The following is a 25,012-nucleotide window of genomic DNA, read 5'->3' on the forward strand; positions in this document are numbered from 1 at the left end:
TCTGTGGTCCCCAGCTCTAGTCCCTTCCTTCCTGGTGCTACCTTAAGTCCCCCTTGGGGGTCTTGGGCTGAGCTGGTCTTGCACTGGAAATGAATGGGGGCTCTGCTGTACTACAGTCATGCTCAACCCTATGGCCTCCCTGGTCATGGACTGAGACGGGCAGGCCTAGGAAGATGTTCACAGACACATCTGTGGGCTTCTTCTTCGCCTGTCAGGTCTTGGGCTTGCAAAGCAGGTTCAAGTGGGCAGGCTTTCTTAGCCCGGCAGCAACTCTTGCTTTAGGTCAGAGAAATGTGGTCCAAGCTGCACTGCTGGATTCCAGAGTAGGGTGGCTTAGCACCAAAGCATGAGCTAGCACCCAGGCATGCAGGGACTCGTCCTGGAGGCTTAGAACATCACTGCCACAGCTCCTGGGCCAGTACTGCCTGCACAAAGAGCCTTGTCTCAGGCTCTGCAAGCGGACAAGGGCTTGACAGGAGGGAGCCATGGTGCAGGGTATGGAGGGGCCTGGGCTCAGGGTTGAGCCCCTGGCACAGCAATGCCAGCATGAGAAGCAGTGTGAGGGCTCTGGAATGGCTGCTGGAGCATCCCCTGCCCTCCTGGCAGCCCAGCCTTGGAAGGGCCCTTACCTTTTTGTGCTGTATCACATGTACCAGCTGCTTGACCAGGACTGTCCCTGGGGGGGCAAGTCAGGGTGACTGTCCCATGCTTTGGGGGGCCCTGCAGAGTGGCACAGCACTGCTGTGCTGCCACTGGCTTCACACCTGGCCACATAGTCTGCTGCCCCTCTCCCCCCAAATCTGCTGCTGGCTTCCTTGCATCTGGGGGCAGGGCCCCACACCTGCTCTGATCATCTCTGTGCCTGATACCCCCCCACGAACACATGCTTCAGAGGAAGAGAGTACTACCCATCTTCTAACAAATCAACTTTAATCAAATCTAATGCCAAGCCCCAGAAAGGGGAAGAGAGTCCAAGAAGTCCCCAGGCAGGAAGGGGCTGTCAGCTGCTCCAGAGTGGACAGTAGAGGCAAGGTGCGGTGCAGACTGGAGCAGAGAGTTGCTGCCCCTCATGAGGGGAAGCTTGAGGAGCTGTCTGGCCCCTTGGGGCTGGTGGGGGGAGGAAGCCCCCTGGTAATGGGCTGAGCTGCTCCAGTTGTCCAGATCAGCTGCTCCACAGTGAGGAGCAAGGTGGGAAGTCTACGCAGCCCTTTGCAGGGCTGGGTGCTGGTGGAGAAGAGTCTGTAGCAGAAGTGCTTGCCACCCTAACATACTGACCAGGCTGGGGCCAGGGGCCTGAGTAGACACACCTCCACCCTGGTGTCAGCAGTGTGCTGCTCTCCTGGGCGCTCTCTTAGGTGGTCTTCCGTTTCTTGGCGGATGGCCGCTCGAAGACATCCCGCACACCGGCCGCCTTCTGTTTGAAGAACTTGGTGTTCTGGGCACTCTCCTGGCCCCAGGCTGAGTCGAAGGAGGTTGTGTCCTGGTCCACTAAATGTGTATACTTTGTTCGCCCAGAGCGCCCAAAGTTCTTGACCTAGGGGAGACAGTCAGAGTAGCAGACCCCGGCACAGACTTTCTCTTGGAGCAGGAGGGGTAATGCCCCTCCATCCCAGAGCACAGGCATGGTGGGAGGGTCACACACACAGTGAGCAGCCTACCTCACCCCCCATCACACACCTGCATGACTTTGGGCAGGATGGTCTTGTTGAAGTGATCCTCTAGTGTCGGAGCGCTGAAGTCCCTCTTGTACACCTCCTCGTCCTCATCCTGTGAGGGAAGCACACAGCCAGGAATATCTCCAGCCAGGCTGCACAGACCAGGCCAAGCCCATACCAACTGTTCCTGGCAACACCACCCAGCTCCCTGCCCATGGCAACCAAAGTGCATTTGGCCCCTCTGTGGTTGTGCTGGGTTGTTGACCACTTGTCCCACAGGCACTTGGGCCAGCAGCAAACATGCCAAGCAAAAAACCTGCATCAACCTGGAAGAACTAGGTACCCTTCAGACACATGCAGCACAACACCCTCCCATGGTCCAGGGTGGAGCAGCATGAGGAAAGGGTTACAGACAGGCCTGCAGCAGATCTTGTCCGGGGGGCGGGGGGGGGGCAGTATGAGCAAACAGAAGAGGCAGGAAGTGGCCCAGGGGAAGTAGCTATTAACTTGGGGCAGCGACAACAGAAACACGCAGCCTTTCTGGTTCTGGGACAAGCCTGGCACCGAGGGGCCCCAGGGGCTGGAGCCCACAACGCTGCGGCATTGTCAGGACAGACAAGGATGCCGAGCTTGGCACCGCTGCCGGGTAGAAAGGAGGCTAACAGGAAGAAGAGGAACACAGGCTCCAGCTGCAAAGGCTCAAGGATGTATCAAAAGCAGCACAATGTAGCTGTGCACATTGCCAGCAATGGAGAAAGCAGAGCAAGTGGGCCTGAAACTTACACCAGGTCTAAGACAGCCACATCTTAGTCACCCCCCTGAAACCCATCCCTGCCACCCTAGTGCACATCCCCCTTGAACACAGCAGACATCCTCCTGGCCCATGGGGCCCTGCCCAGCACTCACCATGAAGAAGGCACCACGGTGGTAGTACTTCTGCAGGAACTTGTACTTGCCCTTCACGGCCTTGTTGGTGATGACCTTGCCGTTGGCTCGCAGCTCAGCACGGCGCTCCTCCTCTGTCAGGTTGCGCATGCGCTCAATCTCCGCCTTCTCCTTCTCCAGCCTGGTGGAGGCAGAAGCCACATGAGGTCCCTGTTCCCCTGCCCAGGGCTCCACGCAGCCATCACAGGGTGCAGAGACCCTTGCAGACAAGGGAGCCTGGCAGGCTCCAGTGCCCAGACAGAGCAGGTGTGTGGGGGTAGGCAGGGCAGGCCTGGTGCCACCCCACACTTACGCCTCACGCTCCTCGCGGTCCCGCTTGATGCGCTTGAGCTCACGCACTTTCCAGGCCTCGTACTCCTCCTCGTCATTCTCGTCGTCTGTGTCCAGCGCTTCCAGGGCAGCCAGTGAGCGCTTGTTCTCCTCCAGCTCCTTCTTGGCCTCATCCTCCACGATCTGCAGGAGACCCAAGCTAAGCACCAAGCCTACGGAGGGAGGCCTGCCCTCACACAGACGCTGCCACCACAGTCCAGCTGCCCACAAACATTCCCCTGCCCCTCCTGGTACCTTGAGCGTGTACTTCCGCCTCTCCTCAGCTAACCGCTTAGCCTCCTGCTCCAGCTCCTTCTGCTTGGCTGCCTCTGCCTCTCGCTCCTGGACTGTGATCCGGTCTTTCCTGCAGACACAGGCTACATCTCTCACATCCCCTCACCAGCCCCTGCACCTGACCCCTTCCTCCATCCGCACCTCTTATCCCCCCTACTGCACCTTGGCGCTGAGGTCACTCCTCTGGGTTGGCTCTAGGCAGAGCTGCTTTGTTACTTCCCCACCCAGGCTGTTCAGGATTGGTGGGGGGAGTGGTGGTGGTATCATGGCAGCTGATAAGCTGGCTGCAGCATGGCAAAGCTGTCTGGAACCTTACCGCTCCATGCTCATCCCCTGGGGACCAGAGCTGCAACCTGCCAGGCCTGGCACCCAACCTGGGCTGAAACCCAAGGGACTACTAGTTGGTTCTCCAGCTCAGGCACCTGTTGCCACTGCTCTGGTAGGAAAAGCCACTGCTTCCTCACATGGAGGTTGAACTGTGGCCCAGGCTGGCATTCTGCCCTCCACAAGGTGCCAGCACCTCCCCGGGCAGGCAGCTGTGGCACATACTTGCGGATAAAGACGGGCTTGAGGCGCGGCTCCATCTCATCCTCACTGTCTGTGTACTCCTCGTACTCAGACTCCGACTCTGACTCCTCCCCAGACCGGCCCTCATCCTCCAGCTCCATCACCTCCATCTCCTCGTTCTTCCTCTCCTGGGCTCGCTGGCGCATCATCCCGCGGCGACGCTCAATCTCCTGACAGAGCCCAAGCCAGACCAAGGTGTCAGGGCCACCACACTTCCACCTACCCTGTTCTTCTGCCTCCAGAGCTTCCCCACCCCGAGCAGGGACCAGTGGTCAAGTCCCAGCTCCGTCACACTACAGATGAAGTTTGTGGGATGTGTTGGACTAACAAAAGCTGCTGTTCTGCTGCATCACCTGCTGTCCCCTCCCGGCTGCAGTGATGACTGGAAAGAGCCTGTTGCCCAAAAGATCAGCCCAAGCTGCCTACACAGTGAACCCCAGCAATCTGAGGCCTTGTCCAGTTCTGCCAGCAGCAGCCTCTGTCCCACCTGGCTGGGAGGCCCAGGGGCACCAGTACCCCCGGCAGCACATTTGCAGCCAGCTGCTGCACCCCTGCACATACCTCATCATCAATCTCCTCCTCCTCCTCCTCGCTGCTGTCCTCCCGCTCTATGCGCCAGGCCTCTCCCTCCACCTCCGAGTCGCTTTCCCCGACCACTTCTGGCTCCACGATCTTGCGGTGCCGCGCCAGCCTGTTGACATGCCCCAGACCCGGCACCTCAGAGCACATCCCCTGCTCTAAGCAGCTACCTTGTACCAAGGCCCCACAAACCTGCCCCAGCCCCCACTGACCTCACCCCAACCTTCCTCATCTCTTGTTGTGACTCCACTGGTTACCGGGGAGGATGGATCTGGGCCCCCCTCTTCCTTAGTGCCTCAAGTCAGGCACCTGCATGCGAATCTTATGCAACTAAGACACCCATGAAGCATGACGGCCCTGACTGTCATCAGGCCACCGCAGCCTGTGCCGGAGCATGAGCCACAGCCGACTCCCATTGACAGCTTGGGCACTCCCTTGCAAGCAGGCAGGAACCCATTTTTTGTGAACCCCATTGAGTATCCAGCTGCCAGCCTGCTCGGGAGGAGGCCGCACTTCCCCTGCTGCCAGGAGCACAGCCTCCGCTGGGAACCTGCTCCTCGCTCACCGAGGATTTGTTCCTGCACAAGGTGACTGTTGGTCTGGCCTCTTGCAGCACCTTGCTCCCGGGAGTTCAGTCAAATAGAAACTCATTTGTTATCTGTGGATCGCCTGCTGTAAAAGCTCGGTTGGAGATTTGAGGGAGCTGACAGAGGGGCCACAATGCTACCAATTTCTTCTAGTGACTAGCTGCACCAGACGCGCCCAAGGTGGCAGCATAAGAGGTGCCTGGTCCTGCGTATGCCTCACCCGCTCCCCCACCACCTGATGTCGCTCTGGACCAGCAGGCCTGGTCGCTACGCTATGGCTTGGCCTGGCCCCAAGCGACCGTGAAGCCTGCAGCAGGCAGGACCCAGCCGGGGCTGTGCGGGGCAGGGGCAGGCCTCACCGCTCCTCCACGTCCTCGCTGATACGGTTCTGCAGGCGCCGCAGACGGGGGTCGCTGGCAAAGTCGTCCTCCTGCTCCTCAGGCTCCACCTCCTGCTCCTTCGCCTTCTTGATGAACTGGAACTCCTCATCCTCCTCGTCTGACGACTCCATGGGCGCGTAGTCCGGCCGCTTGCCCGACACATAGCGCTTCACCTTCACCTTCTCCATCGAGATCTCACCTGCGGGCCGGGGCCAGGGCTGGGTGAGTGCTTGGGCCGGGGTTGGGGTTGGGGTCTGCCCCAGCCTCCCTCTTCTCACCCTCCGGCCCGGCCCGCGATACCGCCACCCCGGGCCCGGCCCTCACCCTTCTCGTTGCGGACGGGCACGGCGCCCGCCGTGGACTGGATCGGCGGCTGCTTCATCAGGGCGCTGGGGACCGACATGGCGGCGGCTGCTGCTCCGGGTCCGACCGGGACCCACCGACAGCGAGACCAAAACCCACTCCCGAACCCGGAACCGGAAAGGGGATAGTAGGAGAAGCCAAGGCGGAAGCCAACTCCAACGGCACTTGAACCCTCAACCCGGAACCGGAAGAGGGAAGCGGTCTCCTCCCACCTGACCGGAAGTGGAGTCTCTGTGGTCGAAGGAAGGGATAGAGTTTGCGGAAGTGGGAGACAGTGGCTCCGGGGGGTCGGTCCCGGGGCTTGTGGGGGGCGAGGCAGTGTTCGTGCCAAGACAGGTGCGCGGTTTCTCCCACCCCGCCCCGTCCAGTCCCGCAGCACCGGGTCCCTATGCTGAACTGCCCTGGCTGGGTCCTGCCCCGTGCCCTGGGGCAAGCGGGCGAAGCCTTTGGCCTAGGGCGCCCTCCTGGGGCCGCGGAGCCGGTGCTGCGGGCGCCGCCCCCGCCGTGCCAGGCAGAGACGGAGGGGAGGGGTGCCAGGCCTGCAGTGGGTGACCCAGTTTCGGGAAGGCGAGGAGGTTTCTGTGCGAGGCACCAGGTGTCAACCACAGCCGGTTCCGTGGAAGGCAGGAAACCAGGCCGGGTGCTTCCCGACACTGCGGGGGAGGAGCCTGGCTCTGGGGCAGGGTCCCGCTCCTGCCCTTCTTGGAAGAGAGGAAGAGGTTTCTGCTTCCTGGCAGGGCAGCGGGAAGCTGAGGCAGGGGGATGGTGGGGCCAAGTGGGTCAGCTCTGCCCCTGGTTCTGCTCTGCACCAGCAGGACACTGGAACGTGGTGTCACGGGAGCCGGCAGCAGAAACGGATGCCAAATCCCTGCTAGAGAGGATGTGGGCCTTTCCTCAGTGTGGACCGGGCACTGCTGGGGAAACTCACAGCACTGGGCCTGGTTGGCACTGCCAGGGCACTGTGAAGCAAGTACGTGGTGCTGGGCCCAGGCACTGCTGGAGAAGCCCGCAGCGTTGGGTCTGCTTGGCATTGCCAGTGCAACCTTTGCCCTGACATGAGCGGAGTTGTCTTGCTCGGGGTTCCCGGAGCAGAGTGGGCGCCGGGCACAGCAGGGGTGAGCGAGCTGGTGCAGGCAGATGTGCCTGTGTGGCCCCTGCTGAGTGTGGGGCTTGGGCCGGGCACGCAGAGCAGCTGCAGGGCTGGGGCAGGTGCACAGCGCCATCACAGCCTGGCACGTGGCCAGGGCTCTGCATGCCTGGGAAAATCCTGTTTCACAGGCAGCTGCTGGCACTTGTGGCTCGTACTTTGTGACCGCATCCCTGCTGGGGCGGGAGAGTGGTGCCAGGGGCTGCCCTCAGAACAGGGAGAACAGAGCCCTGGTGCCAGGGCCACCTGGAGAGGAGCCTGGCAGGCAGGCAGCACCCTGGGTGTATGGCCTGCCATGGGGCCCCCATACCCCTGAGGCAAAGCTCCCTGGGGGCAGGGGGCTTGGCTCATGGAGGCCTCGAGGGCTGCTGTCCCTCTGAGGGCAAGTCACTGGTGGCAGGGTCTGGCATGGCCTGGCTTGACCACAAGAAACCATGGTGTGGAGCAGGCCCCCCAGAAAGGGAAGGAGCACAGAGCCAGCTCAGCCAGCTGCCAGCTCCTGTGCTAATTGGCCGTGGCGGCTGGGCACGCCCTGCTGCACTCCCTGGCGCAGCTCTGAGCAAACCTGCACGTTGCACAATGCAGCCGTGTTGCACTGTCATCAGGAGCACGATGCATTCCTGCCTGGGGGGCCTGCGCAGAGCCGGTCCTGCAGGTCGCAGCATGAGCAGGGCGTGAGCTGGCCTAGCTGCAGGTCCACGGCTGAGGGTGCTATGAGCTCCCCTGGCAGTGCCAGCTGGGTCAGCTCTGTGAGCTTCCCTGGCAGTGCCCGCCAGGATCGAGTGCTGCAAGCTCCTGTCTGTGCCGGTAGGTCCCAGCACCGAGCCCGTGGCAGTGCCGGGCGGGCATGCAGGGATGCTTTGCCCATGTGGATGCTGTCAGCTAGCCATTTCCCCATCTGACTGCAGAAGAGTGCTGCTCTTGGGGGCACTAGTCCTGCCCACTTCTCTGGTGCCTAGTGCTCCCACCCATCGAGATACAGATCTGGTGAGGGTGCCCCAGTTTGTCCCACTGTGGGAAGGTGACAGTGCAGCTGCAAGGAGAGACCTGCGCCACGTGACCCCGCAGGTGAAACAATTAGACCCGCTTGGAAACCGGGCACCAGCACGTCCTGTCCTGTCCCGTCCCGTCGGAGCCTGGCAGCAGGCAGGGGCTGTGCTCCAGCTGGCTCCTGCCCTGAGAGCCTCAGCCATCACCTGGGCCCAAGAGGGGCAGCCCCGTGGGGCGCTGTGCTCTGCTCTGGGCTTGCCGGCTTGCTGCGGTGCGAGCCAAGGTGGGAATTGGGCCTTCCCCTGGCACCCGGCACTGCCAGGGCCTTGGGGTGCCACTGGGCCCCAGCCTGGGGTCGGCGGGCAGGGCCCTCGGGTGCTCCGCGCCTCTGCCCTGCTGGGGTGCAGGCGGGCTGGGGGCAGCCGCTGGCTCCTGCCTCTGGTCCACGTCCAGCGCCAGGCCCCGCCGCCTGTGGGGCAGGCAGACAAGTGGCGGGGGAGGCCGGGCCGCTGCTGGGGGTTGCTGGACATTGCCGCTGCGCGAGGGGCGGTCACGGCCTGGCTGGCTGCACCGGGACCCCCGGTGGGACCCGGCGGGGGCCGTGGCCTGCAGCTGGGAGCGCCCGGGCCGGGTCCCTGGGGCAGGGCGGCGGCCGGGCCGGCTCCTTTCCCGCCCGGCCCGGCAGCGCCGGCGGGTGAAGCGGTCCCTTGGGAGGCGCCGGTGCCGCGGGAGCCCCGGGCCGGCCGGAGCGGGACAAGGCGGCCTGGTGGCGGCCCTGGGCCCGCGGCGGGGAAGGCCTGGCTCCCGCCGCTGCCCTTGGCCGGCCGGGGCCCGCGGCTCCTCCCCGCCGCCGGCGCCGCCCCGCGGGAGGACCGCCCGGGCCGGGGCGGGCGGGAGGCGGCATCCGGCGGCGGCGGGCCGGGGCGGGGCGGTGCTGACAGCCGGGTCGTGCCCGGCCCCGTCCCCGTCCCCCGCGCTGGGCCGGGCCGGGCCGGGCCGGGCGGGGCGGCGCCGCCCAGCATAAAGGGGCCGCGGCCGCGCACGGGCACCGAGCCGGGCCGGGCCGGGCCGGGGAGCGGAGCGGAGGTGAGCGGAGCGGGGGCCGGGCGGGAGCCGGCCGTGCTGGTGCGCGGGCCCCGAGACAGGCGGTCCCGGCTCGGGGGTCCCGGGGTGACAGCGGGCGTGCGGCTGGCCCAGCCCCGGGTCCGCCGGGCCCCGCTCTGCCCGCCGCGCCGCGGCCGCGGAGGGAGGCGAGGGCCCCTGGGGGCCCCCGGGTGCCCCGGCCGCGCCGGGCCGGGGCAGGAGGCGGCGGCGGGTGATGAGTCACTGGGTGTCACCGCGGCGCCGGCTCGGCCCGCCGGGCCGCGCGTCCCCCTTGCCCCGTGCCAGGGGCCGAGGTGGGCGCGGGGTGGAGACCCCCTGGGGCCGCGCGACGGCCCTGCCGCCCGGTCCCGCGGCCCCAGCCTGCGCGCCCGGCCCGGCGCCGTGGCCCCAGGGGGCAGCTGCGGCGCCCCTGCCCGGAGCCGGCGGCAGGCCTGGAAGCGCCGGAGGGTCTGCGGCTGCCAGGCCTTCGACCGGGTGGGCTCGGCAGAGGCCAGGGAGCAGGAGCCCGAGCTGCTGCGCTGTCCCCTCTCCGTGGGCGGGGGTCCCGTGGGGGTGGTGTCTGCTGGGCTGGGCTGGTGCGGAGGTGTGCCCCCACCTTCACCGCACCCGCACCGGCTGCCCTTGCCCTGCTGGGCCGTGGGGCTGCGCTCCCACTGCTGCGGGCACTGGCACAGGGGCTGCCGCGTGTCCATCTCCTCCCCCTCCTCCCCAGCCGCGGGGCTGGCCCAGGTGACTTCCTGGCTCCGGCCGTGTCCCTGCTCTGTTTGTACGCGCGCGTGTCAGCACACATTGGGCAACAGGCAGGGTAAACAGTGCGCTGTGCTCCAGCGCCCGGGCCTCTCGCCAGCCACCGCCTCCAGCCCCGCGCTCCCGAGCCCAGCGGCAGCTGCCTGGGTCAGCGCCGGTAAAGGAGGCTGCCCGGGGCTCTGCTGTGTGGGCTGCCCTGACCCCGGCGTGGAGGAGGCGCAGAGTGGACGCTCCCCTGCCTGTGGAGACCCCGCGCCTCCACGACCCTGGCTTGGGCCTGACCTGCGGCTGCGTCCCCCTGGCAGCGCCATTGGTCTGCCATGCGGCAGGGAGGGGCGAGAGGCAGCCCACGTGCTCCTGGGCGTCTCTAACCACTGCTCCGTCTGCCTGCAGGTCGTGGTGCCAAGGTCCGTCCCTGCCGTCCGGCGGCTGCCATCCTTGCTGCTAGGCCCTGCTGCCGTCTGGACGTGAGCCCATGATCCCTCAGACCGCGTGGAGGCCGGGCGGGCAGAGCAGGCGCCTGGGCACGCGGCAGCTGTGAGCAGACGCGTCGTCACTGGACCCCCTGCTCCCGGCGTGCGGCCGCCCCGGCGCGCTCATGGATCTGCAGCCCCACTTGCTGCTCCTGCTCTGGACACTGGTGATGGCCCTGGCGTTCCTGGCCCAGGAGGTGCTTGTGCAGCGCATCTACACCAACACCTGGGCAGTGCTGGTGCCCGCGGGGCCGCAAGAGGCCGACAGACTGGCCAGGAAGCATGGATTCCTCAACCTGGGGCCGGTGAGTCTCCTCCCAGCCCGCCTGGGGCTCTGCCTTCCCTCCGCACAGCCTGGGCGCTCTGCTCTGCTGCCTCTGCCTGGCCCTGGGGCCCCTGCGGGAGCTGCTGTCCCTGGCGGCAAGGCCGGGGTGGGGCACCTGGGTCACCCGTTCTGCACCCCTGCCGCATGTGCTATGGACTCGTGGCCTGACTGGCGTGGGCACGTGTGGCCTGTGCCCTGTTGCCCAGGGCCCTGCAGGGGCTGTCTGTCCCGGGGGACCAGGGTGCACGGGTCCAGCCTGCCCCTGGGCAGGTGGCGAGTAGAGCAGGCAGGGGTCTCTGGTGGGGAAAGCCTGTGTGGGAGCGAGGAGGAGCAGTGTCCAGGGCATGGCTCTGGTGCTGCCTCCTGCGGTGGGCATGCATGGCTTGGCAGGAGGGGCGGGGGCCGCACAGCGGGTGCTGAGCCCAGAGGACAGAGCCTGCTGGTCCTATCCAGAGCAGGCTTGTTGACAGCGGTCATGTCCTTCACCCCAGCACTGTCCTTTGAACGGCCTGTGTCAGCATCACCCCCACGGCTCTGCTTTCCAGTGTCAGCGAGCAGCACGGGGCCAAGCCGTGCAAGTGCCTCACGTAGTGGCTCCTCATTGGCTGTGCCATGGGATCGCTGCCCTGGGAGCGTCACGGTGCCCGCTATCTCCCTGCTATCTCTGCAGTGTTGGCTTCAGCCCAGGGGCCTCGTGCTGGTGGCAGGGCTCAGCTCTCAGGCCCTGCACTTCCTGGATAGGTGCCCGGGGTGCTGGTGGCACTGATAACAGAGGTGTTTGCAACCCCGTGGCAGAGGCTTGGCACGGCTGGCAGTAGGTGGGCTCCCTGCTGCCTGCGGGGTGTGATGGGGCAGACCTGGCCCCTGGCCGTTTCCTTGCGCTCCCTGCGCTAGCTTGGCTTGGGCACCATGGGAAAGTGCTGTGGTTTCCAGGGCCCAGCTCCGTGCAGCTGGTGGACCCTGAAATGCTGTCAGTAGCTTGTCTCTGACCAGCCTCAGGGTGCTGGCAGCTGTGAGGGGCCCACCTGCTGCCACACAGGCCTCATGTGGCAGCCCCCTGGTCACTGCTGCTGGAGCCTCACCTCTCCTCGGCCAGCCCTGTCCCGGGCTTCAGCCTGCTTACCCCATGGGGCCAAGGCTGGGGAAGCCCAGTCCCTCTTTGCAGGGGGAGCCAGGTTTATGGGGCCACTGGTTCCCCACACAGACTGGCCACGGGGCCCAGCTGTCCTTTTCCCAGAGCCACAGGGAATCTGCTGGAGCATATGCCTCTGGCAGCTCCACGCAGCTCTCTCTCCTACTGCAGTGGTGCCACAGGCCAGGAGGCACCAGCCGTGGCAGCTGGCAGAGGGCGAGGGAGGCAGAAACCGTCTCAGTGGGACGGGGCAGCTCTGGGGCTGTGCTGGCAGAAAGAAAGGCCCCTCCTGCCTTCCTTGTGCTTTGGAGGTGGAGGAGGCAGGTTTGCCACCTCGGGGGAGCCCCTCTGGCCTGACTGCTCAGCTGTTGCATCCCCTGACCCTGACCCTGACCCTGATCCTGCTGTGGCAGGAGTGGGCACAGCCGGAGGCTTGTGCAGGCAGCAGCAGCTGTGCTCACCATGGCAGCGAGGCCTGGCAGGCCTGGGCCAGCCTCCACTGGGGGGTGGGGGCTAGCGGTAGGGGGGGTCTGCCGTGCAGGGTGAGTGCCCCCAGCCGACATGGCTCCCACGGCCTGCACGAGCTCCTTAGGCGCTGCGCCGCGCTGGCTCGGCTGGGCAGGAAGGAAGCGGACGAGTGAAATCCCTCAGGAAGTTGCACAATCGGTGACGCGGTGCCAAGTGTCGGCAGCTGGAGCAGGCGGGCGGAGAGGTGGCTGCTGCAGACTGGCCCGGCGGCCTCCTGCGCCCACCTGGGCAGCGCAGGCCCAGGGGCTCCCTTGCGCCAGGAGGGCAGCGGGGGCCGGCTGCATGAGGGCACCAGGAAGAGGCTGGTGCGGTGGGGCCTGGCCTCAGCCCACGGCAGCTCAGACCCCTGACTGTGACACGAGTGCTGCTCTGTGTCCACGCCCTGTCCCCGCCGGCCCTGGGTTGTGCAGGCGAGGGTCGGGCTCAGAGGAGAGAGCTGGACCCACGGCAGTGCGGCTGGCATCCCCCCGGCTCGCCTGCGGCACTGGGGCCCAGTGGGTGGGGAAGGCCTGGGCAGGCCTAGGCTGGGGCTGCCCGTGGGAGAGGCGCCAGGCTGGGCATGCTGCCCACGGGGCCCTGGCCACCCCCTCGCATCTGCTGTCCTCTGCCGGGCCCTCCCTGCTGCCTCCTGGGGGGCTGGGGCCTGCTGACGCCCCGTGAGTAGGGTTTGTGTTGGAGTCCCTGGGGAGTCAGCTTTGCTGCTTCTCCCGCCAGCGCCGGTCCCCGGTGGTGCTGACGCCGCAGGGTGCTTGCTGGGAGCCGGGGGCCTGCCCAGCCCTGCTCCAGCTTGCAGCTGCTGCTGGGCAGGTGCCATCTTATCTCGGGATCTCCGCTTGGCTGCAGGTCTCCATTAACCCCCTGTTGCCATGGCAGCACATCCCATGATTCCCGCTGTGCTCGCTGGCTGCTCCCCGGAGAGGGGGTGCAGTGACAGCGCCCTGCCCCGGGCCCACGGGCTGGGAGGTCTGGCGGGGCAGGCTGGGGCGGGTGCCAGCCAGGTAGCTGTGCCCAAACTGGGGCCCTCCCAGGCACTGCAGGAAGGGGGGCAGTCCTGTCTGGTGCCCTGCGGGGGTGTGGGGGGATCACGAGGGTGCCAGCTGCCCAGCCACAGCGTCCCCCACGGCGCTGGCACCCTAATCCTGTCCAGTGACCAGGCAGAGTCTCTGAGCCGCTGGAACTATTGGGCCCTGTTCCCAGGCCAGGCAGCGCTGGTGCGTGCTGCAGCCAGGGCTTGGGGGCCGTGGAGCCTCTCGCTCAGCTGCGCTGCGCTGGCAGGGGCTGGTGGGGCCTGCCCAGGTCAGCGTGGAGCTGTGGTCCCCATAGGCCTGGGCTGGCCCTTGTGAGCTGGTTGGGGCACGTGGCTCAGGCCTGTGTTGCCAGGAGCCCAGGGCCGTCCACGTCCTGCAGCTGCTGTGCATGCCCCACCTCCGCGTGGGCCCCCGGAGATGCCTGGAGAGGGCTCCGCGCTCTCTGCAGGCAGCCGAGACTCGTGTGTGCATGTGAGCTCTGTGCTCGGCCTCCTCCTCGATGCTTGCAGCCTAGCACTGGGAAGCTGCAGCCCAGCACTGGGTGAACCTTGGCCTCGCTGCCCCCCTGCAGTGTCCAGCCCTCTCCCTGGGAGGCCCAGCGGCTGGGGATGGAGCCCGAGGCTCCTGCACCCTGCACTGCCCAGCCCAGCCTGGCGTTCAGGACTGCCTGGGGCCCCACCAGGGTTGCTGGCTCCCTCCAGGCTAGGCTGTCCTCAGTGCTCGGGCAGCCCCCGGGCCCGCAGCAGAGCCAGCCCCAGCAAGGAGCACCATCCCTACAGCAGGCAGCCCTTTTCCTCCTGCCTCTGGGAGTGGGGGCAGGGCTGTGGAGACAGGGCAGGTGCAGCCGCCTCTGCTGCAGGATGTGGTGCGGGAAGGGAGGAGGAAATGACAGGCCAGGAGGGTTAAAAATAACTGGCTGGGAAGCCTGCGGGCCAGACCCCGTCTAGCTGGCTGCAGGCTCGGCATTTGTCTCGGCCCTACGCCCCGGCTGGAGCTCTGGAGTGGGTGCAGTGTCATGAGCTAACTAGCCTCAGCTCCCCCCGCCCAGGGCCCTGAGAGGGTGCTGCTGAGGCTGACATGGGGCTGGGTGCTGCGGTGGCCCTGCTGGGGCAGGGCTGGGCTTCGCACGCCAGAGCCTGTTCTCTGGGCTATCACCCCCTGCCGAGGGCCCGCTCTGGTCCCAGCATGTGCTGGGTGGAGGCGATGCCCATGCAGCTTCTGGTGTCTCCTGCAGCCGAGCTGTGCCACAGCAACAGGCTAGCACCTAGGCAGGAGTGGCCAGGAAAGGGCTCCACACGGAGGCAGCCCCACGGTCTCTGACATTGCTTTGCGGCTCACAGCGGGGGCCGGGGCTGCATGACTCGGAGCCGGGGCAGCCAGGGCTCTGACTTGCTCTTCTCTGTTGCAGATCGTAGGGGACTACTACCACTTCCGGCACCACGCCGTGGTAAGGCGCTCACTCTCGCCCCACCCGTCCCGGCACAGCCACCTGGCCAGGGAGCCCCAGGTACGTGTATGGGGTCCCTGCAGCATCAGCAAGGCAGGCTGCCCCTTGTCCCTCCTGTTGGTGGTAGTCTATGGGTGCTGGGGCCATCTGTGCCGAGGCCTGAGCCAGGCCCTGGTACTGGGCATGGGCAGAGCACGCTTGCTGGCCTCTCCTGCTGGGCTGCACCAGGGAGGAGAGGGGGCTGGCCAGGGGCAGCGTGGGGTGCGGCAGAGCTCACCGGCTGCCTGCAATTCCAGGGCTGCAGCGTTGGGCTCCGTGGCTTGGGGGAGTGCAGCAGGCATCCTTGCCCAGGCCCGTGCCAGCATGCTCCCGATCGGTGACGTGGCTGGCTTGGTGGCCTGGCACGGCTGGCGGTGTGGCAGTGCCTTGGCTGACCGCAGGGTGGGGAGGCCCTGCCAGGACCGTCTGCTGAGCGGCTGCCAAGTGCAGCTGAGCGCTGTGCCCGCGGCTCCGACCTGCCCGCTCCACTGGAGCGTGGCTGCCAGCTTGGAGCCTGCCTGGTGCAGGGCCGTGGGGCAACCGCCTGGGGCTTTTGGTCCTTGCTGCTCCCCTGGGCCTGGCGGGGGGGATGGGGGGCACGGTGGCCCCCCTGCCCAGCACCACAGTGCCGCAGGCTGGTCTGTAGTGCCAGGATTCCTGAGCTCTGAGCTGCTGCAGCCCCTCCCCGAGCTCCATGCTCCACACAACCCTCCGCTCCCACCTGCTGCCCATCCCAGTATCCACCGGCAGCCCCTGGCCAAGCCTGGCACAGCCCTGCTTCCCCTTCCCTGTACCATGGGGCTGGGGCCAGGCTGGCTTCTGTAGATGTGGGGAGGGCAGGACCCAGCCCATGCTGGGGAAAGAGGGCTATGTCCCCACCACTGATTCCTCACGCTAGCTCTGTGTCTCCAGGTGCATTGGCTGGAGCAGCAGGTGGCCAAGCGCCGCACGAAGAGAGACACCTTCACGGAGCCCACAGACCCCAAGTTCCCGCAGCAGTGGTACCTGGTAGGTGCCACCCGAGGAGGGGCCTCCCCTGGCAATGGGGCATCTGCTGGGATGGGGATGGGTCTCTTGGATGAGGCTTGGAACAGACCCCACCTTGGGCAGAGGCCTGCTAGGGCCCCCCTGGCTCTCCATCCTGGGGTGTCTGTCTGTCTGCTTCTGGTTGCCCCAAGTTGACGCAGACAGACGTGTCCCTGCCTGCTGATCTGGAGCCCCTGGCTGGTCAGGTCCTTCTCTGTGCCTCCTCTGGGGCTGGATGGGGGGCATGAGAGCTGCCTGCAGGACTGACTCCCGGGGCCCCACTGGGAGCAAATCCTGCCCGCGGTAGAGCCTGGCCTGTCACATGCGGTGCGTTGCCTGCAGTCAGGACTGGCAGAGATGGCCCGAGCAGAGCCAGGGCAGACCTGGGTGTTTTCCCTGGCACCAGCAGCTCCATGGCCATGTGCTGTGGGGCAGCCTGAGCCCTGATGCCAGGCACTCCTGGGTAGTGCCTGTCTGGGATCCCTGTCAGGTTCTGACCTGCAGCGTTTCCCCAGTACAACACGAACCAGCGGGACCTGAATGTGCGGGGAGCCTGGGAGCAGGGCTACACGGGCAAGGGCATTGTGGTCTCCATCCTGGATGATGGCATTGAGAAGAACCACCCAGACCTGGAGAGCAACTATGTGAGTTGTGGGCACTGCAGCCGTGGCGGGAGAGGAGGTGAGCGCCCCGCTGCCTCCTGCACTGGGCTGCGGAGCTGGGCCTTGTGTGCGGCCATGAGCAGGCCAGGCTGCAGCGGGCAGTGGGGAGCCCCATTCCGTGCTGTGGACAAGGCTGACGGCAGCTCTCTCGCAGGACTCCGATGCCAGCTTTGACGTGAATGACCAAGACTCCGACCCACAGCCGCGCTACACACAGATGAACGACAACCGGTGGGTGAGGGGCTGGTGCAGCCCAAGAGGAGGGGAGGGTGGTGGGGCTAGAGAGGGCAGGGTGGGCCCAACTGCAGGCGGGGGTCCAGGCTTCCTGTAGACGGCTGCCTAGGATGGGTGATGGCTGGGTGACAGCCAGGCCCTGAGCAGACCTGTGCCTGAGCGGGGGCCAGGTGCACGGGAGACACCAGCCCACAGACAGCTGCCTCTGCTCTGTGGCAGCACTGCGGCTGCAGAGAAACCTGCCCATGCCTATGCCCACCTTCCCAACACCAGAGCTCACTGGCTGGGGCACTGATCAGCCAAGAGTTTTTTTTAGGCTAGATATCAGGAGGCGCGACTTCATGGTCAGGGCGGCTAGGGTCTGGAACCAACTTCCAAGAGAAGTGGTGCAGGCTCCTACCCTGGGATCTTTAAGAGGAGGCTGGATGAACACCTTGCTGGGGTTGTTTGACCCCAGTGCTCTTTCCTGCCATGGCGGGGGGTCGGACTCGATGATCTACTCAGGTCCCTTCCGACCCTAGAAACTATGAAACTGAAAAACCTGGCTTATGCCTGGCCATGGCTGGGCCACTTACGCCCATCTCTGGTCCCGGGTACACAAGCACTGAGCCCCAGCCCTGGGGAGATGCTGCGTGGCCAGGACCCAGTGGGCTGGGCTGGGGCTGGGGCTGTGCTCAAACCCCACTCCCAGGCGGGGCTCTGAGCATGGCTTCTCCTGGGGCAGGCACGGGACACGCTGTGCTGGCGAAGTGGCGGCTGTGGCGAACAACGGCATCTGTGGCGTGGGCGTGGCATACAATGCCAAAATTGGAGGTGGGTGTGTGTCCAGGTGGGGTGGGGGCAGCCTCAGCGTGGCCCAGCCCAGCCCAGGTAGGGGCTTGTCTGCACTCCAGGGAGATGGGCCCTGGTCACAGGGGCAGGCTCGGGTCTCGGGGGTGGGGAGGAAAGGGGTCAGGCTCTGGACAAGCTGGGTTGCATATCCAGCCCTGGGCAGTGACATGTTTCCTTCGGCTCAGGTGTGCGGATGCTAGATGGAGAGGTGACAGACGCCGTGGAGGCCCGCTCCCTGGGCCTGAACCCCAACCACATCCACATCTACAGCGCCAGCTGGGGCCCCGAGGATGACGGCAAGACGGTGGATGGCCCGGCCCGGCTGGCGGAGGAGGCCTTTTTCCGTGGGGTCAGCCAGGTGAGCAGAGCCGTGCCTGCCGTCCCCTCCCTGCCCCAAACCTGCTGTCTCCTGTCGTGTATTCGCGAGGCGAGCTCCTAGTACGGGGCTAGCTCCACTCTGCCTGGGCAACGTCAGCCCCACACATAGCCCTGGCTGTGCGTGGGGGGCTCGGGTGACAGCGCCTGGCTCTGTTTCTGCCTGTAGGGTCGCGGGGGGCTGGGGTCCATCTTTGTCTGGGCCTCAGGGAACGGGGGCCGGGAGCACGACAGCTGCAACTGCGACGGCTACACCAACAGCATCTACACACTGTCCATCAGCAGCACCACCCAGTACGGCAATGTGCCCTGGTACAGCGAGGCCTGCTCCTCCACCCTTGCCACCACCTACAGCAGCGGCGGCCAGAATGAGAAGCAGATCGTGAGTGTGGCCAGGGGGGTGTTCCCTGGGCATGTGACGGCCCTGGGAGGGACAAGAGTGGCTCCCGTCACCTCTCTGGTGCCTGTGAGAGCCCATGGTGTTTTGGTGGGACCCTGTTTCTTCCTGCCGTGTGCCGTGGTTATGGCTGCCCTGGCCTGGGTGCTGGGGTTGGGTGGGATAGAGCAGTGCTGCTCACCCTTGGGGCTTCCCTCCCCTGCAGGTGACGACTGACCTGCGGCAGAAGTGCACCGAGTCGCACACAGGGACCTCGGCCTCTGCCCCGCTGGCCGCTGGCATCATCGCCCTTGCCCTAGAGGCAAAGTAAGGCTGGATGAGGGGCAGCACCGGGAGGCTGGAGACACCTGGGAGGGAGCTGGGATGGGGCAGGCTGGGGATGTGAGGACAAGGTTCGAGTGCAGGGGCTGGGTGTGGGGTCTCGGCCAGCCCCTGCCTTGTGTCTCCAGCCCCGCTGTGTCTCTGCAGCAACAACCTGACGTGGCGGGACATGCAGCACCTAGTCGTGCGGACGTCCAAGCCAGCACACCTCAATGCCAATGACTGGGTCACCAATGGCGTGGGCCGCAAAGGTAACCATGGCACCCACCCCACTCTGTCCCCACCCCATGGGAGCAGCAGCATGCCATGGGTCAGGGGGCACTGGTCTGGGCAGGGTTGGTGGCACGTGGAGCCCCGCGCAGCTGCCTGTGCGGTCCCAAGCATGAGGTTGTGTGTCCCCCCCACCATGCCATCACCCGGCCCTGGGGCATGTCACCAGCCCCTCACCCGCCCTATGCCCACAGTCAGCCACTCGTATGGCTACGGCCTGCTGGATGCGGGCGCCATGGTGAGCCTGGCCAGGAACTGGACCTCGGTGGGGCCCCAGCGGAAGTGTGTTATTGACATCCTCACGGAGCCCAGGTAAGGCGGCTGCCGGAGTCCAGCACCGCGTGGGGAAGCAGGGAGCCTGGGAGCTGTGGCCATGCCTGGGCTTCCTCCTGCAGCCTGGGACCAGGGGCCACGTTCCCTCTGGCAGGCTGTTGCGCACAGCCTTGTGAGGAGGCTGTGGCTGCGCAGGGCTGGGCCCCTTCCCCCACCTGCCACCAGAGCGGGGCTGCACCTCAGACGGGGGGCTGGGCCACCACAGGGTGAGCGGCTGCGCGTCGGCCGTGCAGGGCGTGCTGCCTGAGAGGAGCATGCCGCGGCCTGCGGCGCTGCGGTCTGGGAGCAGCTGCCGAGCCAGTGCTGCACAGAGCAGCTTTCAGGGGCAGACAGAGGTGCCTTTCACCAGGCCCGGCTGCCGTCTCAAAGCAGCACTTGTGCCGTGTCCCATGTGGCCATGACGTGGGCGCTGCCCCAGGCCCTTCCTGCCCAGGGTGTGTTGGGGGAGGTGCCTGGGCAGAGGCTGCACCAGCCACTGCCTCCCCTGCCCCGTCTCCCCATGCCCCATCTTGCTCCTGGCGGCACGTGTGTGTGCATGTGTGCAGTCCTGGCATCCATGTTGCCTTCTCTCACCATCATTAAGGTCCAGTCCGGGCACCTTTTTGTGCTGCTGGCACGTGTCGAGGAGCTCTGGTCCTGTGGCCAAGAGCAAGCTGTGGCCAGGTGCCCTACTGCTTGAGGCAAAGGGGGCCCCAGGATGGGTCCTAGCAAAGCCCCTACTCCTGCTTCTTCCCAGGGCTCCCTGCCTCTGGGGCTTGGGGAGCAGGGGAAGGAGGCCCAGCCCTTGTGCCAGCAGCCCCTGCCCCATGCCCAGGGTGGGGCTGCCCTGGGCAGGCGAGGACTGCGGGCTGTGCTGCATGCTGGAGCCGTGCTTGAGGCTGTGGCCATCTCCTCCATGCAGGGAAGAGAGGGCCATTCATGGCTGGCACAGTGCAGCCATTCAGGAGGGGAGAGCCCGTCCAGGAGCTTGTGCGTGCGTGCGTGTGTGTGCATGTCTGCACGTGTGCACACCCACACAGCATGCTGATTGCACTGTCTAGCACAGGAGACCTGGGCGTCCAGTCCGTGTGGGGCTAGGGAAAGATCCCTGCCACATGGCTGTGTTCCTAGGCAGATAAGTGACTTCTGGGCTCCAGTCCCACCTTTGCCCCCTTCCCAGGGCCTCAGTCTAGGGCAGCCCAGCCTGGCAGGACGGCACTTCCCTGGCCCCCTTGGGCTTGCTGCTCTCTGGCGCAGCCCCCTCGCCATGCATGGCCCATCCCTGGGGCCCAGCCCAGCTATACAGACTCTGGCATCTCCTCCATGGCTGAACGGCCCCCAGGGACCTGGCCTGGCCCGGTCCAGCAGGTCTGGCCTGTGGCTTTCCCAGGGTCTTGGTTTGCGGGGGCAGGGGTGGGGAGAGGGGCTGAGGAAGGGGTGCTGCTCAGGGCTGTGGTTTGGCACCTGGGTGCTGCCTGTAATGGGTAGCAGCCAGGCGCCTCCAGCCCCGCTCATGCCTGACTTGCTGGCAGGGACATTGGGAAGCGGCTGGAGGTGCGGCGGAAGGTGGACGCCTGCCTGGGCAGAGCCAACTACGTCAGCCGACTGGAGCATGTCCAGGCCCGGCTCACGCTGTCCTACAACCGGCGCGGGGACCTGGCTATTCACCTTGTCAGCCCCATGGGCACCCGCTCCACCCTGCTGGCCTCCAGGTAGGAGCCAGATGGGGGCTGACCTGGGGGAGGGGAGGGGAGAGCGGGCGGGGGCTGGCTCTTGGCGGCTCAGGACTTACCGCGCTTTTGCCCCAGGCCCCATGACTACTCGGGTGATGGCTTCAATGACTGGGCGTTCATGACCACGCACTCATGGGATGAGGACCCTGCCGGGGACTGGGCGCTGGAGATCGAGAACACCAGTGAGGCCAATAACTATGGTAGGTACCAGGCCGGCACCCTGCAGCCCCCTGCCCCCTTCCTCTCTGGCAGGGCTCAGCCGGCTCCCCCGTGCACCTGCCACGCTGCCTCGGGCAGGGCCAGGCTGCTGCAGGCTGGGGCCCCTGGGTGCGGGTGTTCCAGGCTCTGTGCTGGGCACCCAGGCTCCCTCCAGCTTCAGTGCTGCAGCCTGGCACCAAGGCCATGGGCAGCTCCTCTGGCTAAGCCCTGCCTCTGTGTGGCTCAGAGTTGTCCTGGCCGAACTATTTCTGCAGTGATGTAGGCTTCTCTTGTGTACCTGACACTTGGGGAAACCCCCACTTTGGAGGGCAGTTGGGGCTGGAGCAGCCTCTTTAGGACCAGGTCACCATGGGGTGGGCAGTGCATGAGCCACACTCCTCCCAGGCCCTAGCGCAGGGGCTGGCACTTGCCTCCATTACACCCAGGAGTGGGTGATGGGAACGGGGCAGCAGGCCGTGGGCCAGGGGCAGGCAGACGCTGTAGGGGGTGAGGATGGGATGGGGCAGGGTCCCCTGTCTCATACTTGCCTCCGACCACAGGCACCCTGACCAAGTTCATGCTGGTGCTGTACGGGACAGCATCTGAGTCCACTGACATCTCCAACCGCATCGAGAGCAGTGGCTGCAAGACCCTCGCCTCCAGCCAGGCCTGCGTGGGTGAGTGTGGGCACAGTTGGGGTGGGGGGAGTGGTGCAGGGCTGGGGGGCACCCAGGGCATGCTGACAAGTGCTGTGCCCACAGTGTGTGAGACAGGCTACTACTTGCACCAGAAGAGCTGCCTGAAGCGCTGCCCGCCTGGCTTTGCGCCCAGCGCCCCAGCCCCAGTCCTGGCCGACGAGGCAGAGAACAGTGTGGAGCCACCAGCTGCCCCGCGCCTCTGCCTGCCCTGCCACGCCTCCTGCGCCACGTGCACTGGCCCCAGTGCCACCGAGTGCCTGAGCTGCCCGGCCCACTCGCACTACAGCCCCCCAGACCGGACCTGCTCCCACCAGACACAGAGCAGCCGGGCATCCCCCGCCCTGAATGAGGGCCTGGCCGAGGCGCCAGCGCCCTCCAACCTGCCCATCCTGGTAGCCAGCCTCATTTGCGCCCTCATCGTCATCATCTTCGTTGCCGTCTTCCTGGTGCTGCAGCTGCGCTCGGGCCTCAGCCTGCGTGGTGTCAAAGTCTACGCCTTGGACAGCGGTATCATCTCCTACAAGGGGCTCCCAGCTGACGTGTGGCAGGAGGCGCCATCCGACTCGGAGGGCGAGGAGGCCGAGGCGCACAGCGAGAGGACTGCTTTCATCAGAGACCAAAGTGCCCTTTGATGAGCCCCCGCGGGGTGGGCGGGCGCAGACTCTGCTTTGGCACGGCCAGGCCTGGCCTTCCAGTTGCCAGCGCTGCCGGGGCTGGCCCCGTCCTGCTCCTGGGAGGGCCCCGTGCCCAGCGCCCGTGCTCTCTGTGCTCGCCAAAGTGTGTTCTGCAGTGGCCCCCTCCCATGCTGCCCGGCCCTGCCCCATGACGGCGCCCACCAGGCAGGGCAGGGGCCACGCGTGCCGCAGCAATGAGTACTTGGCCAGTCCCTCTGCCTCGTGCTGCCCCGGCCTAGGGCTGGGCCTCTGCTGCCTCCCTGCTAGGGGCTGCTTGTTCCCAGGACCCTGGCCTGGCCCAGCCTCTCCTGCCTTTGCAGGCTCCTCTCTGCTTCCCCCTCCCCAAGCCCTGGGTCTGGCACCTCTCCCTGCTTTCCTCAACAGCAATAATGGCCAGGCACTGCTCCTCTCTGCTGGGCTTGCCCCAGGGAGGTGCTGGAGCTGGACCCCAAGCCCCTCGGCTGGCAGGGACCAGGGAGTGTATATCCTGGACGCAAGGGGCCCAGGGCTGGAAGCCTCCATGTGCCAGGGCTAGGTACGGCCACCCTGGAGCATCCCTCGCCCCTGCCCAGGGCTGAGCCTGGGACCCAACCCTGCGGTAGGGAAGGTTGTGCTGCCCCCACCCCACCAGCCCCCTGCTGCCGAGCCAGGTGGGGCTGCCCCGGGGCCTGGCCTAACCCTGTCCACGGTGGGGGGCACCGTCCAGGCATCCTGCTGTGGCTGGAGAGCAGCTGTCCATGCCTCACTTGGGCAGTGTGAAGGGTTGGGGAGCCAAGGGCAGCGCTGCAGGGCCTGGGCCACGGGACCCCAGCTCTCCCCTGGCCCTAGGGGCTGCTGGACCCGGCACCCACCCCCAGCTCCCTTGGCAAAGGCCCTGGTCCCTGGAGTCCCTGCCCCTCCTGACGTGCCTTGCCCCCCCTTTTGGTGACAATCCGTGTTGCTCCTCACCTGGAGTCTCCACCCCGGGCCCTAGCTCTGCGCTCACAATCCATTCATGCAGCCCCTGGGACATGGGGGCGGGGGCGTGCCCCCACTCCCTTGCAGCAGCAGGCCGGGCCCAAGGCTGTGTGCGGTGCTGTGCCGTGTGGGGTGGGGGGCCGGGCCGGGCCCCAGGACTGTTTTTCTATGATAACTTTTTGGTGCACAGTAATTTTTTCTTGTAATTTAATCAGGCAGGAGTGGTTCCTGCGCCCGTTTTTAATTTAATGGATGTGGATATAACGCTAGAGGGAGAGATTAAATGTTCAGAACTATGCAAACCAGCTGCCTGCCCCGCTTGCTCTGTCTGTGCCCATGCCCTCCCTGTGCACAGCCGTGCAGGACAGCCCAAGCCTGGCACGGGCCACAGGACAGCCCAGGGCCTTCAACCTACCTGCTCCAGCTGCCTAGTCCACGGTGCTGGCCCCTTGCTCCTGGTGCCACCAGCCCCCTGTGCCCCCTGGCCTGGTGTGGCTCCCTGGGTGCACTGCCTGGGGTGGAGCAGTGTCACTGCCCTGGTCCAGTGGAGCCCAGCACATTTCATAGTTGGTCGGGTCGGAAGGGATCTGAGCAGGTCATCAAGTCTGACCCCCTGCCATGGCAGGAAAGAGTACTGGGGTCAAACGATCCCAGCGAGGTGTACATCTAGCCTCCTCTTAAAGCCCCCCAGGGTAGGAGCCTGCACCGCTTCTCTTGGAAGTTGGTTCCAGATCCTAGCCGCCCTGACCGTGAAGTCGCGCCTCCTGATATCTAACCTAAACCTGCCCTCTGCCAGCTTGTGACCGCTACTCCTGGTCACTCCTGGCGGTGCTTGGGGGAACAGGGACTCCCCCAGTGCCTGCTGATCTCCCCTGACTAGTCTGTAACAGGCCACTAGATCCCTCTCAGCCTTCTCTTGTGGAGGCTGAACAGGTTCAGGTCCCGTCGCCTCTCCTCATAGGGCCTGCCCTGCTGTCCCCTGATCATACGAGTGGCCTCCTCTGGACCCTCTCCATGCTGTCCACATCCCTCTTGAAGTGCGGCACCCAGACCTGGACGCAGTCCTCCAGCTGTGGCCTGACCAGTGCCGCACAGAGTGGGAGGATCACCTCCCTGGACCTGCTCGAGATGCATCTGTGGATGCATGACAAGGTGCGGTCGGCCTTCCTGACCGCGTCCCCACACTGCCGGCCCATGTTCATCTTGGCATCAGCGATGACTCCAAGATCCTTTTCTGCCTCTGCCTCTGCCCTGACGAGAAGGGAGTTCCCAGCCTGTAGGTGTGGTGCCGGTTCTTCCTCCCCAGCTGCAGCACCTTGCACTTGTCAGTGTTGAATCCCATCCTGTTCTCATCCGCCCACCCCTGTAACCTGTCTAGGTCCGACTGCAGCCTATTCCCCCCGTCTAGCGTGCCCACATCCCCCCACATCTTAGCGTCATCAGCAAATTTGAGCAGGTGCTTTTTACCCCCTCGTCCAAGTCCCTGATGAAGATGTTGAACAGTGCGGGCCCGAGGACCGAGCCCTGGGGGACCCCACTGCCCACATCCCTCTGGGTCGAACATGACCCGTCCACCACCGCTCTCTGGGCGCGGCCCTCCCGCCAGTTGACGACACGTCTGACTGTGTGGGGGTCCACACCACAGCCCCCAGTGTCTTAATGAGAACGGGGTGAGAGACAGTGTC

General features: G+C 65.8%; 2 protein-coding genes across 3 annotated transcripts; one reads left to right on the forward strand and one right to left on the reverse strand.

Annotated features, from left to right (window-relative positions):
• Positions 1 to 913: 913 nt before the first annotated feature.
• On the reverse strand, positions 914 to 5,836 carry MFAP1 (microfibril associated protein 1). The gene is made up of 9 exons (XM_090029444.1): positions 5,641 to 5,836; positions 5,296 to 5,515; positions 4,332 to 4,461; positions 3,753 to 3,940; positions 3,165 to 3,273; positions 2,893 to 3,053; positions 2,562 to 2,721; positions 1,678 to 1,767; positions 914 to 1,534 (listed from the first exon to the last, which is right to left on the reverse strand). Exons 1-9 carry the CDS (start codon positions 5,717 to 5,719, stop codon positions 1,352 to 1,354), a joined length of 1,320 nt encoding a protein of 439 aa, XP_089885570.1. The 5' UTR covers positions 5,720 to 5,836; the 3' UTR covers positions 914 to 1,351.
• A 158-nt stretch (positions 5,837 to 5,994) lies between these two features.
• On the forward strand, positions 5,995 to 23,628 carry FURIN (furin, paired basic amino acid cleaving enzyme). 2 transcript variants are annotated; one of them, XM_090029419.1, is made up of 16 exons: positions 5,995 to 6,015; positions 10,061 to 10,445; positions 14,562 to 14,660; positions 15,552 to 15,647; positions 16,181 to 16,309; positions 16,482 to 16,558; positions 17,286 to 17,374; positions 17,578 to 17,750; positions 17,937 to 18,149; positions 18,370 to 18,470; positions 18,633 to 18,736; positions 18,950 to 19,067; positions 20,600 to 20,779; positions 20,876 to 21,000; positions 21,559 to 21,675; positions 21,760 to 23,628. In XM_090029419.1, exons 2-16 carry the CDS (start codon positions 10,266 to 10,268, stop codon positions 22,326 to 22,328), a joined length of 2,370 nt encoding a protein of 789 aa, XP_089885545.1. In that variant the 5' UTR covers positions 5,995 to 6,015; positions 10,061 to 10,265; the 3' UTR covers positions 22,329 to 23,628. The 2 variants fall into 2 exon arrangements, with proteins under 2 accessions (XP_089885545.1, XP_089885544.1); XM_090029418.1 differs by lacking the exon at positions 5,995 to 6,015 and adding an exon at positions 8,766 to 8,902.
• The last annotated feature ends 1,384 nt before the right edge of the window (positions 23,629 to 25,012 follow it).

The sequence above is a fragment of the Crocodylus siamensis genome, chromosome 15 (genome assembly GCF_052110815.1).
Source record: "Crocodylus siamensis isolate JL-2025a chromosome 15, ASM5211081v1, whole genome shotgun sequence".
Classification (NCBI taxonomy): domain Eukaryota; kingdom Metazoa; phylum Chordata; order Crocodylia; family Crocodylidae; genus Crocodylus; species Crocodylus siamensis.

Excerpts from the sequence above, each read along its gene's own strand:
- MFAP1 (XM_090029444.1), bottom strand. The coding sequence starts at position 5,719 with ATGTCGGTCCCCAGCGCCCTGATGAAGCAGCCGCCGATCCAGTCCACG. Across the intron at positions 4,462-5,295 it reads AGCGAGGACGTGGAGGAGCG|GCTGGCGCGGCACCGCAAGA; the intron begins GTGAGGCCTGCC and ends GCATGTCAACAG. Across the intron at positions 3,274-3,752 it reads AAGCCCGTCTTTATCCGCAA|GAAAGACCGGATCACAGTCC; the intron begins GTATGTGCCACA and ends CTGTGTCTGCAG.
- FURIN (XM_090029419.1), top strand. The coding sequence starts at position 10,266 with ATGGATCTGCAGCCCCACTTGCTGCTCCTGCTCTGGACACTGGTGATG. Across the intron at positions 15,648-16,180 it reads TCCCGCAGCAGTGGTACCTG|TACAACACGAACCAGCGGGA; the intron begins GTAGGTGCCACC and ends GCGTTTCCCCAG. Across the intron at positions 19,068-20,599 it reads GACATCCTCACGGAGCCCAG|GGACATTGGGAAGCGGCTGG; the intron begins GTAAGGCGGCTG and ends ACTTGCTGGCAG.